The 14,053-nt window shown below is 48.8% G+C and overlaps 1 protein-coding gene across 1 annotated transcript in view; it reads right to left on the bottom strand.

Moving 5' to 3' along the window:
• ANO2 (anoctamin 2) overlaps positions 1–14,053 on the bottom strand; it is a 415,077-nt gene that overhangs the window by 69,044 nt on the left and 331,980 nt on the right. The window contains exon 16 of the mRNA XM_075553136.1: positions 11,775–11,970. Within this exon, the coding sequence (XP_075409251.1) occupies positions 11,775–11,970 (196 nt within the window). The remainder of the gene's footprint in view (positions 1–11,774; positions 11,971–14,053) is intronic.

The raw sequence follows: 14,053 nt of genomic DNA, 5'->3' as shown, positions 1-14,053 counted from the left end.
CTCACTCACTGCCATCAAGTTGATTCTGACTCACAGAGACCCCGTGGGATAAACTAGAATAGCCCTTTTTGGGTTCCTGAGATGGAAACTCTTTACAGGAGTAAACACACTTTGATCTTTCTCCTGTGGAGCCCCTGGTGGTTTTGAACTGCTGATCTTGTGGTTATCAGTTCAACGTGTAACCCACTACACCACCAGAACTCCTTACCCTAAAAGGACCCAAATCACTACAGCACTTTGATTGGGCTTAGCCTGAAAGAGAAGCGCACCCTCCCTTGCAGAAGCCCGGGGGTCCACTCAGGATCTCCATGAGGAAGGCAGTGCCATCTCAACAGGGATGCAGCTTCTTCTGGCATAGATGGGACAAGACCCATCTCCAAGGGCAACACTGAGGAGGAAGGAGATCTGAAGGAGTCGTGGATGGGTTGGTCATACACTAGCTGACTCAATGTAAGTATGGGCTTTGGGCTGGGCTCGCTAACTGCCAGGCCCTTATTTGGAAACAGAATTTCCCTCAGATGGCTCCAGCACAGACAGTGGGAGGTGTGTGTGTGTGTGTGTGTGTGTGTGTGTGTGTGTGTGTGTGTGTGTGTGTGTGTGAGAAAGACAGAGACAGAGAAACAGTTCTATATCACTTATACCACTGTAATAGTATGACCTTACATGGCTCTTCATAACTATAGCTCTCACAGGTCAGTCCATAAAGACCACAGAGACTGGCCCCTAGAGTTATAAGGAGACAGTGCTTTGCCTGAGAAGTAGGAGAATCGAGGGGCACCAAGGAGAAACGCCCTGCCTTCCCCTCTCCTTCTGCCCTCTACGCGGCCAATGCACCCTCCCCCCATTAACAGAACCCCGACCAGAAGCCAGAGGGAAAGGCACTGGGGTGATGCCACAGAACAGCGCAGGGTAGAGAGGAAATGTGGAGAGGGGGTGGCACCGGAATCACCCCAACATCCCTTTCCTTTTATCTTTTGAATGGCTAACATCCCTGGGATCTAAGAAAACTCAGAGTGGGAGAGGAGCTTGGTGGGCTTTTTCTGAATCAGAAGGACCAGGGATTGCATGATTAACTGGAAAAATACGAGAGACGTGATCATGGTTATGGCCCAAGTTTCAGAAGTTGTTCTCAGCACTTGCATGGAACTACTTTGAATGAGCTGCTTAGTAGAACTGGAATGAATTGCCCCACATACTCGGGCATAGCCCTGATGCTGGGTCTTTACAATGTAATTATTATTATTAGTAACAGCCTCTTACCATCCTCTCTTTATGGTAGGGCCTTGCCACACCCTCCGTGGCCCCGACAGATTGGGGGATCTTCCTCCCCCACTACCAAGGCCACCCAGAGAGGCAGGAGCTGGTGGAGAGCAGGGCAGGCGACCCAGGAGACCTGGCTCTGGGGCCAGGTTTCAATTTGCCAGCCCGCCAGTCTTCCCTCCAGGAAGGCGCAGGCTTCCCCAGGCACGGCCAGCTCCACATGTGGCCACGCCCTTGAACAAAGGCTTGGTCAGGTTCCTGCAGGGGGACTCAGACTCCCTGGTCCAGAGTGAAGAGACCCACAAAGCCGACACTGTCACCCTTCACTCAGAAAACACCCACTGTCCACATTTGATGGAGAATTAGATGCAGCCATAGAGACCCAAAATGTTCTTCTTAAAAATGCCTTTGAACGATGAAACATACAACTAGCTAACATCCTCTAACTCTTAAATGCTTCCTCCCCGCCCCGCCCGCCTCATGATCCCAATTCTACCATACAAATCTGGCTAGACCAGAGGATGTACACTGGTACAAATAGGAACTGGAAACAAGGAATCCAGGGTGGATGATTCCCTCAGGACTAGTGGTGAGGGTGGTGATACCGGGAGGGTGGAGGGAAGGTGGGATAGAAAGGGGGAACCGATTACAAGGATCTACATATAACCTCCTCCCTGGGGGACGGACAACAGAAAAGTGGGTGGAGGGAGACATCGAACAGTGTAAGATATGACAAAATAATAATAATTTATGAATTATGAAGGGTTCGTGAGGGAGGGGGCAGAGGGGAGGGAGGGGGGAAATGAGGAGCTGATATTAAGGGCTCAAGTAGAAAGCAAATGTTTTGAGACTGATGATGGCAACAAATGTACAAATGTGCTTGACACAATGGATAGATGGATGGATGGTGATAAGAGTTGTACGAGCCCCCCATAAAATGATTTTAAAAACTGCCTTTGATGCCAGACAGGCTTCAGTAGCCATGTTTTTCACCTTGCTGTTTCCTTCTCCCCCATCTTCTGCACAGTGAGAGCAGGATATCTTTGGTGAAGTTTAACCTAAAACTGGATGGAAAATTTTGGACTCAGAACTTCTTGGGGGCATTGCTTTAAAAAATAAAGTTATTTCCTTTCTTTAATATCGCATGTGGGATGCTAAGATCTCCTAATGTCTTCTCAAGCGTCCAGGCCGACAGTGGCAGGTGGGTGCTGAGCTTGCTCCCACTGCCTCTTGCCCGCCTGAGGGCAGCTGATCTATTCCCAGGGAGACTCACCACTTATCATTCACATATGTGTGTACCAGAAAACTCATACCGAACTCATCACCATGGAGTCGATTCTGAATCATAGCAGCCCTGCAGGGCAGGGTAGGACTGCCCGTGTGCGTTGCCAAAACTGTCACTCTTTATGGAAGCAGGAAGCCCCATCCTTCTCCCTCGGAGCAGCTGGTGGTTTCAAACTGCTGACCGTCTGGTGAGCAGCCCAGTAAGTAACTCACGACACTATGAGGGCTCCTTCACTGCAATATTTTTGTTTCTTTGTTTTGTTACAATTAACCATTTTATTGGGGGATTTTACCAATCTTATGACAATCCATCATTTAATTATATTAAGCACGCTTGGACATATGTTGTCATCAGCATTTCCAAAATATCTTCTTTCTACTTCAGTCCTTGGTATCAGCTCCTCTTTTGCCCGCCCCCTCCAACCCTCGTAAATCCTTGATCAATGATATATTGTTGTTGTTATGTCATGCCTTACACTGTCCGTTGTCTCCCTTCACCCACATTTCTTTTATTCGTCCCTCTGGGAGGTGGGCTATGTATCCAACTTTGTGATGGGGGTCCCCTGTCTCCCCTGTCCCCCAACTGCCTCCACCATCCCCCTACCCTCATGATATCACTACTCCCACTACTGTTCCTGAGGGTTTTATCTGTCCTGGATTCCATATGTCGGGAGCTCTTATCTGTACCAATGTGTGTACTCTGGTCTAGTTGAATTTATAAGATAGAACTGGGTCATGGTAGTGGGGGGAGCGCATTCAGGAACTAGAGGAATGATGAGTGTTTCATTGGTGTTACACTGCACCCTGGTTGAATTGTCCCTTCCTTGGTAAGCTTTCTGTTGGGGGTGACCAATGGACTTTAGTTCTCCTCTCCAACCCCACCCCCTTTACTCACATAGAAATAATTACTTGATTTGGATCTTTTGATACCTCATACCTGATCCCATCGACATGTCATGATCACACAGGTTGGTATGCTTCTTCCATGTGGGCTTATTTGCTTCCATGCTAGATGGGCTGTTTAACTTCAAGCCTTTAAGACCCCAGATGCTATATCTTTTGATTGCTGGGCACCATCCACTTTCGTCACCACATTTGCTTATGTACCCATTTTGTCTTCAGTGATAGTGTTGGGAGGTGAATATCAAAGAGTGCCAGGTTATTAGAAAAAAGTGTTCTTGTGTTAAGGAAGGCCTTGAGTAGAGGCCCAAAGTCCATCTGCTATCTTAATATTTTAGCATACAAGTATATGTACATTGAACTCTATCCCTTTCATTATAAATTAATATATTTGCATATATGCATGCCTATAGCTGTACCTCTATAAATAGCTTTTGCTTTCTACTTCTTTCCTCTATTTCCTTTCACTTTCCTCCCATCCCACTATCAAGTCCCCCTCCACTCAGCTCTCAGTGAATCCTCTTGGACACATTGCACTTGATCAAGACCCAGCAGGCCTCCTCGCCATCAATTTTAGATCTCTTGTTGTAACCTTTCTAGAACCTTGGTAAAATTTCTGTTGTTTCTCAACAAACTTATTTTTTCCTGAGGAAAAGGGCAGATAAATCGTGGCAGTTACGTAATCTTCTGTCAACTTGAGCGAAGGGGTGGAACCTGTCAATCGGGTTGAAGTTTGATGACCTCATCTGGAGGCGTAACAAAGATAAATAGCTCCCTGGAGGTCAGACCTAGTCTCTCCGCCTTCCCTTTGCTGATGTTGAGACACTCAGAGAGCTAGAAAAGACACATGGAGACTCCTGCCAGCATTGAGATGCTTCCACTGCCACTGATCCACAATACTTTCTACCCACTGGCCTGTGATCTTCCTGCATTCAGCATCATTGCCTGTGCTGCATGAGTCTAAAGAGGAATTTATGGACCAGTATTGGACATATGGACTAATACTGGACTTATGGACTTGATCTGGATTGGGCTGGGATGTTTTCTCAATCTACAACTGGTATTTGATATGAAGCTCTTTCTTCAACACATATGAGTGTCTATGAATTTGTTTCTCTAGTCAACCTGGACTAACACATGCATCCTATATGACAGTAGACTATCTTAGGCTTAGCCTGGACATGGAGGCCAGATTCACCCTTCATTAGCTATAAAAACATAGCAGTGCTACTTGACCTCCAGTGACTCAGTCTTCTCAGCTGTAAAGCGGCAGTGTTAAAGCTACTACCTGCATTGGAGCTGTTTTGAAGATTAAAAAGTTTAAAATAAACAAAGTAGTAAGACCAGTACTTGACACAGGATTAACACCAGGTACATGCGTGTGTCCAAGCACAGGTGCACCACTATTAATTATAAGCCTTGGTCAAGTTTCTAAGCTTCTTGGGCCTTTTCTGTGAAAATGATGTGAGACCAGGTATATTCAATGCCTAACAGTGCCTGCTGGAATGCCTGAGTGGCGCAAAAAAATAATGCACTTGCCTGCAAACCCAAAGATCTAAGTTCTATCCCAGGGTGTCTGAAAGGCAGGCTTGAGGATCTACATCCAAAATCTCATCCTATGCAAACTCTGGCACATAAGGCCTCATCATGAGTTGAAGACCATTTGACCGCAAATGGTTACTGGTTCCCAGTGTCTCCTAGTACATGGTGGGGACTCCACAGAAAGCAGGCTCCTTCCCCACCGGTTCTTTTGTTCACTTTCTTGTCCCCACATCAGCACACTCTGAGGCTGTGACAGTGAGCAGGCCAGCAGCCATGTCTAACCAACTCACACACGCCGATTGGATAAGAATTGGCCAGTTTGATTCAGCTCATGTCTAGTGATTAAAGCACCTGTAATAATAAGCCTGATACTTGTACCTTGAAGAGCTCTCATGAAGGCTGAAGAATGAATCTGTCAGTTCCACACACAACCCAGCAGTATATTGCAGCGTGGTCGCTGTATTGCAAACAGTGAAGGGAGCAGCAGCAGAAGAGAAAGCGGGGGAGAGGAGGGGGGGAAAGGATTTGGAAAACAATGGCGATCAAGGCAAAGCTATAGCATCTTCAGGATTCCTCCTAGGAAGTGAGTGTCAACCTGCCTCTTCCATTCTGCTCCTACAAGAATCCCCCAACAGAAGCAGCAGTGCCCCCATGGAAGAAGCACAACCTTTGGGATCACAAGGTGTCAGTGGGATCAGGTAGCAGGCATCAGAAGACCCCAACAAACAACCATTTGGATGCGAGCGAGGCGGGTTGGAATGGAGACCAAAGCCCATCTGTAGACAATTGGACATTGCCTCACAGAAGGGTCACAAGGAAGGAATGAGTCAACCAGGGTGAAGTAGAGCACCAATGAACTACAACATTTTTCTAGTTCTTTAGCGCTTCCTCCTCCCCTTCCCACACTATCATGGCCTCAGTTCTACCTTACAAATCTGGCTAGACCGGAGCATGTACACTGGTACAGAGAAGAGCTCTCAACATAGAGGATCCAGGACAGATAGACCTCTCAGGACCAATAATGAGAGTATCAGTACCATGAGGATAGGGAGAAGGTCGGGGGAGAAGGGAAAGAAAGGGAAACTGATCACAATGATTGATGTATCACTCCCCCAACCCAGGGGGGCAAACATCAGAAACATGGGTGAAGGGAGGTAGCAGGAGGTATAAGATATGAAAAGAACAATAATTTATAATTTCTCAAAGGTTCATGAGGGTGGCATGGTGGGGGAAGAGCGGAAAAAAAGGAGCTGATACCAAGGGCTCAGGTAGAAAGAAAAGGCTTTGAAAAGGATGATGGTATCATATGGGCAAATGTGCTTGCTACAGTGGATGTATGGATTGTGATAAGAGCTGTAAGAGCCACCAATAAAATGATCTATTAATATAAAGAGGAAAAGAAAGGGAATTCCCCAATAGAGGATGTACCGGCTCCTGTACAGGCCACGCATGCTCTGTGCTTTGCTCACGGCGTATTTGTCTCAAGACCACCGGACACTGTGCTCCATGGTGGTGGGCTCACAAGCCTGCTGCCTCAAAGGCAGGGGCCATGCTGGTGTCCTGACCCCAGAAGAAGCCCAGTGGGCTCCGTTGGTTGGGTTGTTATCTTTGCTGCCTTGCCTCATATCCAGCCTCCCTCCGTGGGGCCTCTTCTATTTGCCTGCTTGTCTGGAGTCCAAATAGCCTGTCCACTCCGGCAGGCTTCTTCCCCCAATGACGGACTCCACCCTCTGCAGCCATCATCGTCGAGGCCCGCCGAGGGCTGTGTTATCACTGAGGTGTCTTTGAGTCAGCACTGACTCACTGTGACCCCAACTGTGAGCACAACAGAATTGAATTTCTCCGGTCTCGCACCATCCTTACTATTGTTGCTCTACTTGAGGCTATGAATTCAGCCCCAGTGTCAGTCTATCTCATGGAGTCGTCTTCTTTCTCGTTGACTCTCTACCAGGAGGTGTCCTTCTCGGCGGTGGGGCCCCTCCTGATGACGCGTCCAAAGTAAGCAAGACAAAGTCTCGCCACCCTGCCTCCTTATGCTCCATCCAGGACAGACTGGCTCACATATCCAGCAGTCTGAGGAGCACCATGGTTAAGTTCACAGCTGTCCCGTCAAAGGCAGGAGGTCCAAAGGCGTCGCTACTTTGTGAGAGAAACTCTCTGAGGTCGTTCTCTGTCCCTGAGAGTCATGATGAATAATGTGACAGCAATGTGTTTAGTTTGGGGTAGTTTTTAGCAATCCACAGCATATGTTCAAATATTCTTCACCAGCACAATTTGTCGACTCATCAGGGGCCTTCCTTGTGGACTGCCCAGCTTCCACATCCATATGAGTTGAGGGAGAACATCACCAAAAGGACCTCTTTACTTTTGAAGATTTGAATTAAAAAAAAAAAAGGTCTTTTGCAGCAAAGTTGTCCAGTGAGGACTAAGACAACCCTTGGCCCATCAGTTCCTTGAAACCCCCATGCCCATGGCAGGACACGTCGCTCATCGATGCCCGCTGAATCTACTACACACTGTGCATGCTGTACATTCGTTTCCCTAGCAACCCCACCCCACCACATCAGGTTTCTGCTAGGTCAGGGCTGGGCTGATTCAAGGTTAGAGCATGTCTTGTTGTAGCATCCAGGGAGACAATTACCATCGCTCTCTACCACTACTGAGCTGAGTCACTCCACAGGTATTTGACAATTCTATCTTTAGTTATTATGCCCATTTGTAACAAGAATAGATTGTGGGTAAGCCGAAGGGCTGGTCCTGTTGACAAACACTTCTAGGAAACTGGCCTTCCGTTAGTCAGCCCTGCGGGGAAGAACTTGGGGATGTGTTGGGGTTGCTGGCAGCAGCTGCTTGCATTTGGTGACCAAAGCCCATCCACCCGCAGCGCCTCAACCATCAGGGCGCTTGAGAGCAGGAAGCCAGATGGGCACTAAACCCTGCGGGAGAATGGCAAAGGAAGCCCCTAAGCCTGGCCAAATCCTCACACAATTAGATGGTATTATCCATAGCTTTATGCCCCTGGGGAGACCCTGGGGACCCTCAAGTCTGCAAATATGTTGCTCATCTCCTGCTCTGTATGACCCACTTCATTAGTACATGCATTCTTTGCCATCCAGGAAATGTCAGGTTCTGTCATACATGTGTGGCCTCTTTCTGTCCTCTCAACCCACTGCCTTGCAGTTGCCTTGTTCGCCTCACTCGTTCCTCAGAGTTTGGGGTAAGTAAGCGGAGATAGAATAATGAATACATAAATTATTGCTGTAGCCTTGACATGGGCTCACAGCATGCCTATCTGAAAGACGTTTCTACAAAGAAGTTTGTTTTTGTTAAAAAATGAATGTGGAGATGTACTTATTTCACCAATCACTTCATCACAAGTATGCCGAGTTAACCATAAGCCTGGAGAAGAAAGGGTCAAACTGCAGCCCCCGGCTGGAGAGAGGGACAGGGGGTACCTTTCCTGCTGACGGAATGGCACGCGCCGTCACAAATGCTCCGACTTCATGAACATTAGGTTCTTCTAGCCAGCAAGGTTCCCGAGGTGGCTTCAGGCTTGGTAAAGTGGAGGGGCTGCAGCTAAGAGGAAGGCTCTCAATGAGAGATGGATTGACACCGTGGCTGTACCACTGGGCTCAGCCATCGGAGCAACTGTGAGGATGGCACAGGGGCACAGGAGTGGCACTGTCTCGTTTTGCTGCGCATAGGGTTCCTATGGGTCAGAACCGATTCGATGGGACCTAACAACAGCAAGAGCCAGTAAGCTCTGAGCTGAAGTAGGGGAGGAACCTTCAAAATGGAAGCATTTGGTAGCCTCTGCAGATCCTTGGGAGAGCAGTGGCTGAAGTATTCAACCAGGAAGCCAGAGTTTGGTAGTTTGAACTAAACCAGCCAACCCCACAGGAGAAAGGTGTGGTAAATCTGCATCCTTAACGAATGCAGAGTTGGGAACTCCATGGAGCATCTTCCACTCTGTTCTACAAGGTCACATTCACTCACGGCTGCTGAATCGATTCAGACTCAATGCCACCATATAGGTCAGGGTAGGACTGTCCCTGTGGGTTCTGAGATGGTAGCGTTCTACAGGAGTGCAAAGTCCCATCTTTCTCCCGAAGAGCAGCTGCCGGTGGTTTAGAGCTGCGGACCCTGTGGTTAACAGCCCAGAGTGTAACGAACTATGCCATTGGCGCTTCTATCGCCCTGTAAGTCAAAATCAGCTTGACAGCACGTGGATTCTGGGTTAGGTTGGTGTGTGTGACGCTCCGGCCCTCCCTTTCCCTGGCAACATGTTCAAGGACCCCTTTCGGTCTGGGTCCCTGTGCGGCGGTGTGAAGCAAAGCTCCCTACCAATTCACACTCGACACAGAGTACGAACAGGAGGAAAAGGCAGGAAACAATCAAAACATTAATACTTGATGCTACGCAACCAAGGTTTTAAGGTTAACTTATGACGGAGTCCAATCGACTTTACTACCGGGGATCACACAAGAAAATGCCAACAACAACACACGATAGTATGCGGTAACACATCCGGCGAGTACGGTGTATAATAGTTCTACAAGATAACACTCACACTCAACTTTACTTCCACCGCGCAGCTTCCCCTTGGTGCAGTTGGCTTGGCTCTTCCTTGTCATTTAGGTCTGAGCTATATTGCTTCTACCCAAGACAGGCCTTTCTTAACCACCCGCCCCAAAGTGCAGAACACAAACCACTGTCTAGCTCGTCACCCCTTACTTTCTCACACGCTGGGAAACGACCCTCCGCGTTGTACATCTTTCCCTCGTTACTCCGTAAGTCTAGTGAGCACCGGGTCCCGTCACTCTTGTTTCCTGTTTTGTTTCCCTTCAGTTAGCTGAGCACTTAACCATTGGGTATCCAGGCTTCCTGAGGACAGTAGCCATTGGCTACCCAGGATTCCTTAGTGCGCCCACCGGCGGGATCCTTGGAGATCACTAAACAAAGTGCATTAACATTGTCTGCTAATCTTTTGTCAAGAACTTTAGGAGATAGCACAGATTATATTAACATCCGATCATCAATTCACCCTTGAGCTCTGGGGGCGAGGTCAGTCATATGAAACCACCAGCAGCTCCCTGGAAACTCGTAAAAAGTTACAGTCTCAGAAACCCACAGGGGTCATTCTGCCCTGTCCGATGGGAGCCGGAATTGCCTCGGTGGCAGCGAGGCCCGTTTTTACTGACGTCCTGGTGGAGTTCTTGCCCGAGCGTTGAACTACTAACCACAGAGCTGGTGGTTCAAAGTCACCAATTGCTCCAGTGTGAGGAAGATAAGCTGTCTGCTCACATAAAAAGCTACGGGCCTGGAAACCCTCCGCAGGGCCGCCACGTCAAAAGCTACCCAGCCGTGGCGGGCCTGGTTTGAGGTCGGTGAGGTTGGCACAGCCTGAAGCTTAGACTCCTATGCCCAGGTCCGAGAACTGAAATTTCAAGAGGGCATGGGGTACATGCAGGCCACCCAGAATGAGTGTGATGAAGAAAGGGGCTTCCCGCTCAGCCCTCCCCCATCGAATAAGCACAACTGCTTGGGCGACAGCAGGTTGCAGCTCAAATGACACGGCTGATGACACGTCTGAACGCTGAGGCCGCTGCATTTTTCCCACTGGCTTGAGGCTTGGGAAGTCTGATCTGCTCCTTTGAAGTCTGCTCGGGGCGTGGGGAATGTGTGGATTTTCTGGGGCCCCTGGCAGTAGGAGGGTAGACAGGGCCATCACGGGCTCATGTGTCAGGAGGCTTTCCTAAACCTTCTGAACGCTGCTGGGAAAACGAGCAGCGTTACAACCCTGCGGTGGTTCTCAGGAAGTGTTGAATCTGTCTTGCACCCGGGCTCAGCGTAAGAAGAGTCGATTCCAGGGCTTATCCTTGCAGGCTTGTGAATTCTCTGTCTCCTGCACTAATCGGCGTGGGCCAAGGGGCTGCTGCTCAAGAAGTTTATTGAGAGGACCGAGGGGAAGCCCAACGGCTGTGTTTCCTCATTTTCCCAGTTCCCATGTGCTGCCGAAGGCTATCTGCTCCCGGAAAGAGGGGCAGGCTCGGAATCTCACAGGGCCAGTCTACCCCGTCCAATCAGGTCATTATGGGCCAGCATCGACTCGATGGCAGTGTGTTTGATTGTTGCTGTTGGGTAATAGAAGGCTATGGCTGACTGACTGTGAAGGCCCCAAATCCATTTGCAGGTTAAGGCTCCACTGACTTCCCTCAGACCATGGACTATGTGACTATTCTTGCCCTCAGACAGGGTGCCTTGGAAAGCAGATGACTTCAGATAAGGTTAGATTCCATTTTAATGTATTAGATTCGAGTTTAACCTATTGTCACGTGTTTACCCTGTGATCCTTTTTCTAATTTGTTCTCATTCCCACCATCTTCTGCTTTCTTTTGGATGGTGCGTTTGGTCATTGGTGGGGTTTTTGTGGTTTTTTTTAATGTGAACCCCAGGAGAGGTAATAGAGACGGTAACTAGATTTACAGGTCCTCAGGGTGATGGCAGGGAGGTGTGAGGGTGGAGAGGGGTAGCAGGAAGATAATAACAATGGGTAGAAAAAGGAAGAAACCATTCTAAAATTGATGGTGGAGATGTTTGTACCCTTCTTTTAAGTATTCAACCATGGAATTGTAGAGCATGTTAACGACATGCCAATAAAACGAAAATGTGCTATGAAAAAGCACCCCTTTTCTCGGTTTTCGTGATCACCCCAATGGCTTTGCTCATGGTGAGTTGACCTTGCGCCAAGGGGCACAGCGTAAATGTGGGGCTTGGGGACACAGTACCTATTTTGGTGAGCCACTTGGCCACAGCCCCGTAGATCTCATCCAGGATGAGGATGACCACGAGGTTGATGATGACCGCTGTTGCCGTCACTGTCACCCGGACATTGGAGCGTGTGGCCTTGTTGAGAGACAGAGCAGCTGCGGTGGTGATCCGATACACAATTACACCAAAGACGATCGAGAAGGTCAGGGCAATCTGGTCAGAAGAGAACAGAGAGGTGAGAATCAACAGGCAATCCTGGAGCTCCTGGGATGTACTCAGCCAACTTGTTTGGAGCCCGTTGCTGGGCAACGAGGGAACTCAAGTCCTCAGACATCTTGGGTGGGATTCAGAGAGTAGGTACCTTTTCCCAGAGAAGAGTACCCTTTGTTTCTTTGAGATTTCAAATAGTTTAGACGCACAGAAAAAAGTAAAGCCAGGCATCAGCATGTGATTCTTTTGCTTAGGAAGCTTTGGAGATGAAATAAACTTCAATTAAACCAGAGTTGCCAGCATTTGAGATTGTATTATTAAATTCTAAATGCAGGCTGTCATTGCTGAAGCAACTGGGCAGCAAACGGCACTGGAGAGGTGGCCGATCTGAGGTGTTCGGGGAACACATGCAGAAGGTGGGCCCCCAGAAAGAACACATAGGGAGCCACTGAAGATGTGTGCGTCGAGAAGGGATACAGTCAGAGTTTGCTGAGGTCGGCAAGGAGAAAAGGGGGAAAGAAAGCGAGCAGGAGAGAGGCTTTGAGATTCCAATTCTCAGGCTGAACTTCTTTTTTCCTACCAGGCTTAAAGGGGAGAACTCAGATTTCCCCTTTGGTGCAGAAATGTCTTATGGCTTTGTTCAAAATGAAAGTTCATTGGTCACTTGACCTCTAAGGGCCCCTCTACTTCCTTTTTCTAGAACTTGAGATAGCGAAGGGCACACCCAGCCTGGCCCTACAGACCCTGTTTTGTCCTGTAATCCCATTTTGCCTCTTCTCTTTCAAGGAACGTTTTCCCCATGAGGCACAAGGGCCCAGGAGGGAAAGCACCCGGTAAGGGGGACCGAGGGAGGGGGAGGAAAGTGCTAGGGGTCTGATTTGCTCAAAGCAAAATCCTAACTTGTTTCAGCCAAGTGAAGCCCTTTTCCTTAGGACTTCTCCAAAAGGGGCTGTTAGGGTCAGATTTCCTCTGGTGGGAGCTGAAGGCTGGCTGTGGAGAGCTAACTGGAAAATGAGTGGGGGGTGGGGGAGGAGAATGACACTGAAATTAACCAAACCCATTCCCACAGAGTCAACTTCCAACTCCTCATGCCCCAAGAATTGATTTCCTTGGTGGTCATCTCGATGGACGCTTAGGGTCGTTCTTGCGTGGAGCAGCTGGGTGGGTTCAAACCGCCTTTTGGTGAGTAGCTGACAGCAAACCATGTGTGGCACCCAGGGGGAGAGCAAGAAAGGGGCAGGTGGAAAGGTTTCTAAGGCACGAGGAGAGGTGGGATGCGTGCCACTGGAAAGCGGGGAGTAGGGCTGGGAGAAGCCAGGGTGAGGTAGTTGGTTTATTGGGCCAACCTGGCCGATGAACACATGTGGGGTTAATTGAAGGGCGGAGGGATAAATGGCTCAGTGAGACTTGCCTTTCGAGTTTTTGGGTCTCTTGCTTTCTGATGGTTGGGACCAGGGTGCAGCTGCCTTAGCCAGTTCCCTGCTTCACTTTGCAAGGCTCACTTCCTGCAAGACATCCCTGAGGAGAAGCCACATGGACCTATCCTGATGCAGCCCTGGGTGCTGGAGCAGCCGTGTGGAGACCCCTGCCGGCACTGAGATGTTTACATGTTCACTGACTCAACTTTCCTCCTTAAGTTGGCACCATTGCATGTGTTTTGTGAGGTGGAGGAGGACTTTGTGGGTTGGTGTTGGACATATGGGTTAATGGGTTACTGTTGGACTTGTGGGCTTGGGCAGCACTGGGTTGGGATGCTTTCTTGATGCGCACTTAGCCTTTATATAAAACTCTGTCTTATACATGAGTTTCTGTGGATTTGTTTCTCTAAAGTACCCAGACTAACATACAGGGGAAACAGCTTGGGCTTGGGCAGTGCTTCCCAAGCAGTGATGAATGACCCTGAGCTGTGAATGGGTTTCAGATGTGTCAGACCCGTGTGTGAGTGTGTGTGTGGTGGGGGGGGGGGGCTAGAGTTTCTGAACCTTGGGAGGGTGCTGGTGGCAGCCTTAGCTTAGCCTGCTTTCCAAATTTTATTATTTGTTCTCTGGACCCTGGTAGGATAAGAAAACACTCCCTATAGCAGAAG

This window comes from Tenrec ecaudatus, chromosome 6 (assembly GCF_050624435.1).
Source record: "Tenrec ecaudatus isolate mTenEca1 chromosome 6, mTenEca1.hap1, whole genome shotgun sequence".
NCBI lineage: Eukaryota > Metazoa > Chordata > Mammalia > Afrosoricida > Tenrecidae > Tenrec > Tenrec ecaudatus.
The sequence above is the reverse complement of the archived record's forward strand: the minus strand, read 5'-3'. Positions and strand labels throughout refer to the sequence as shown.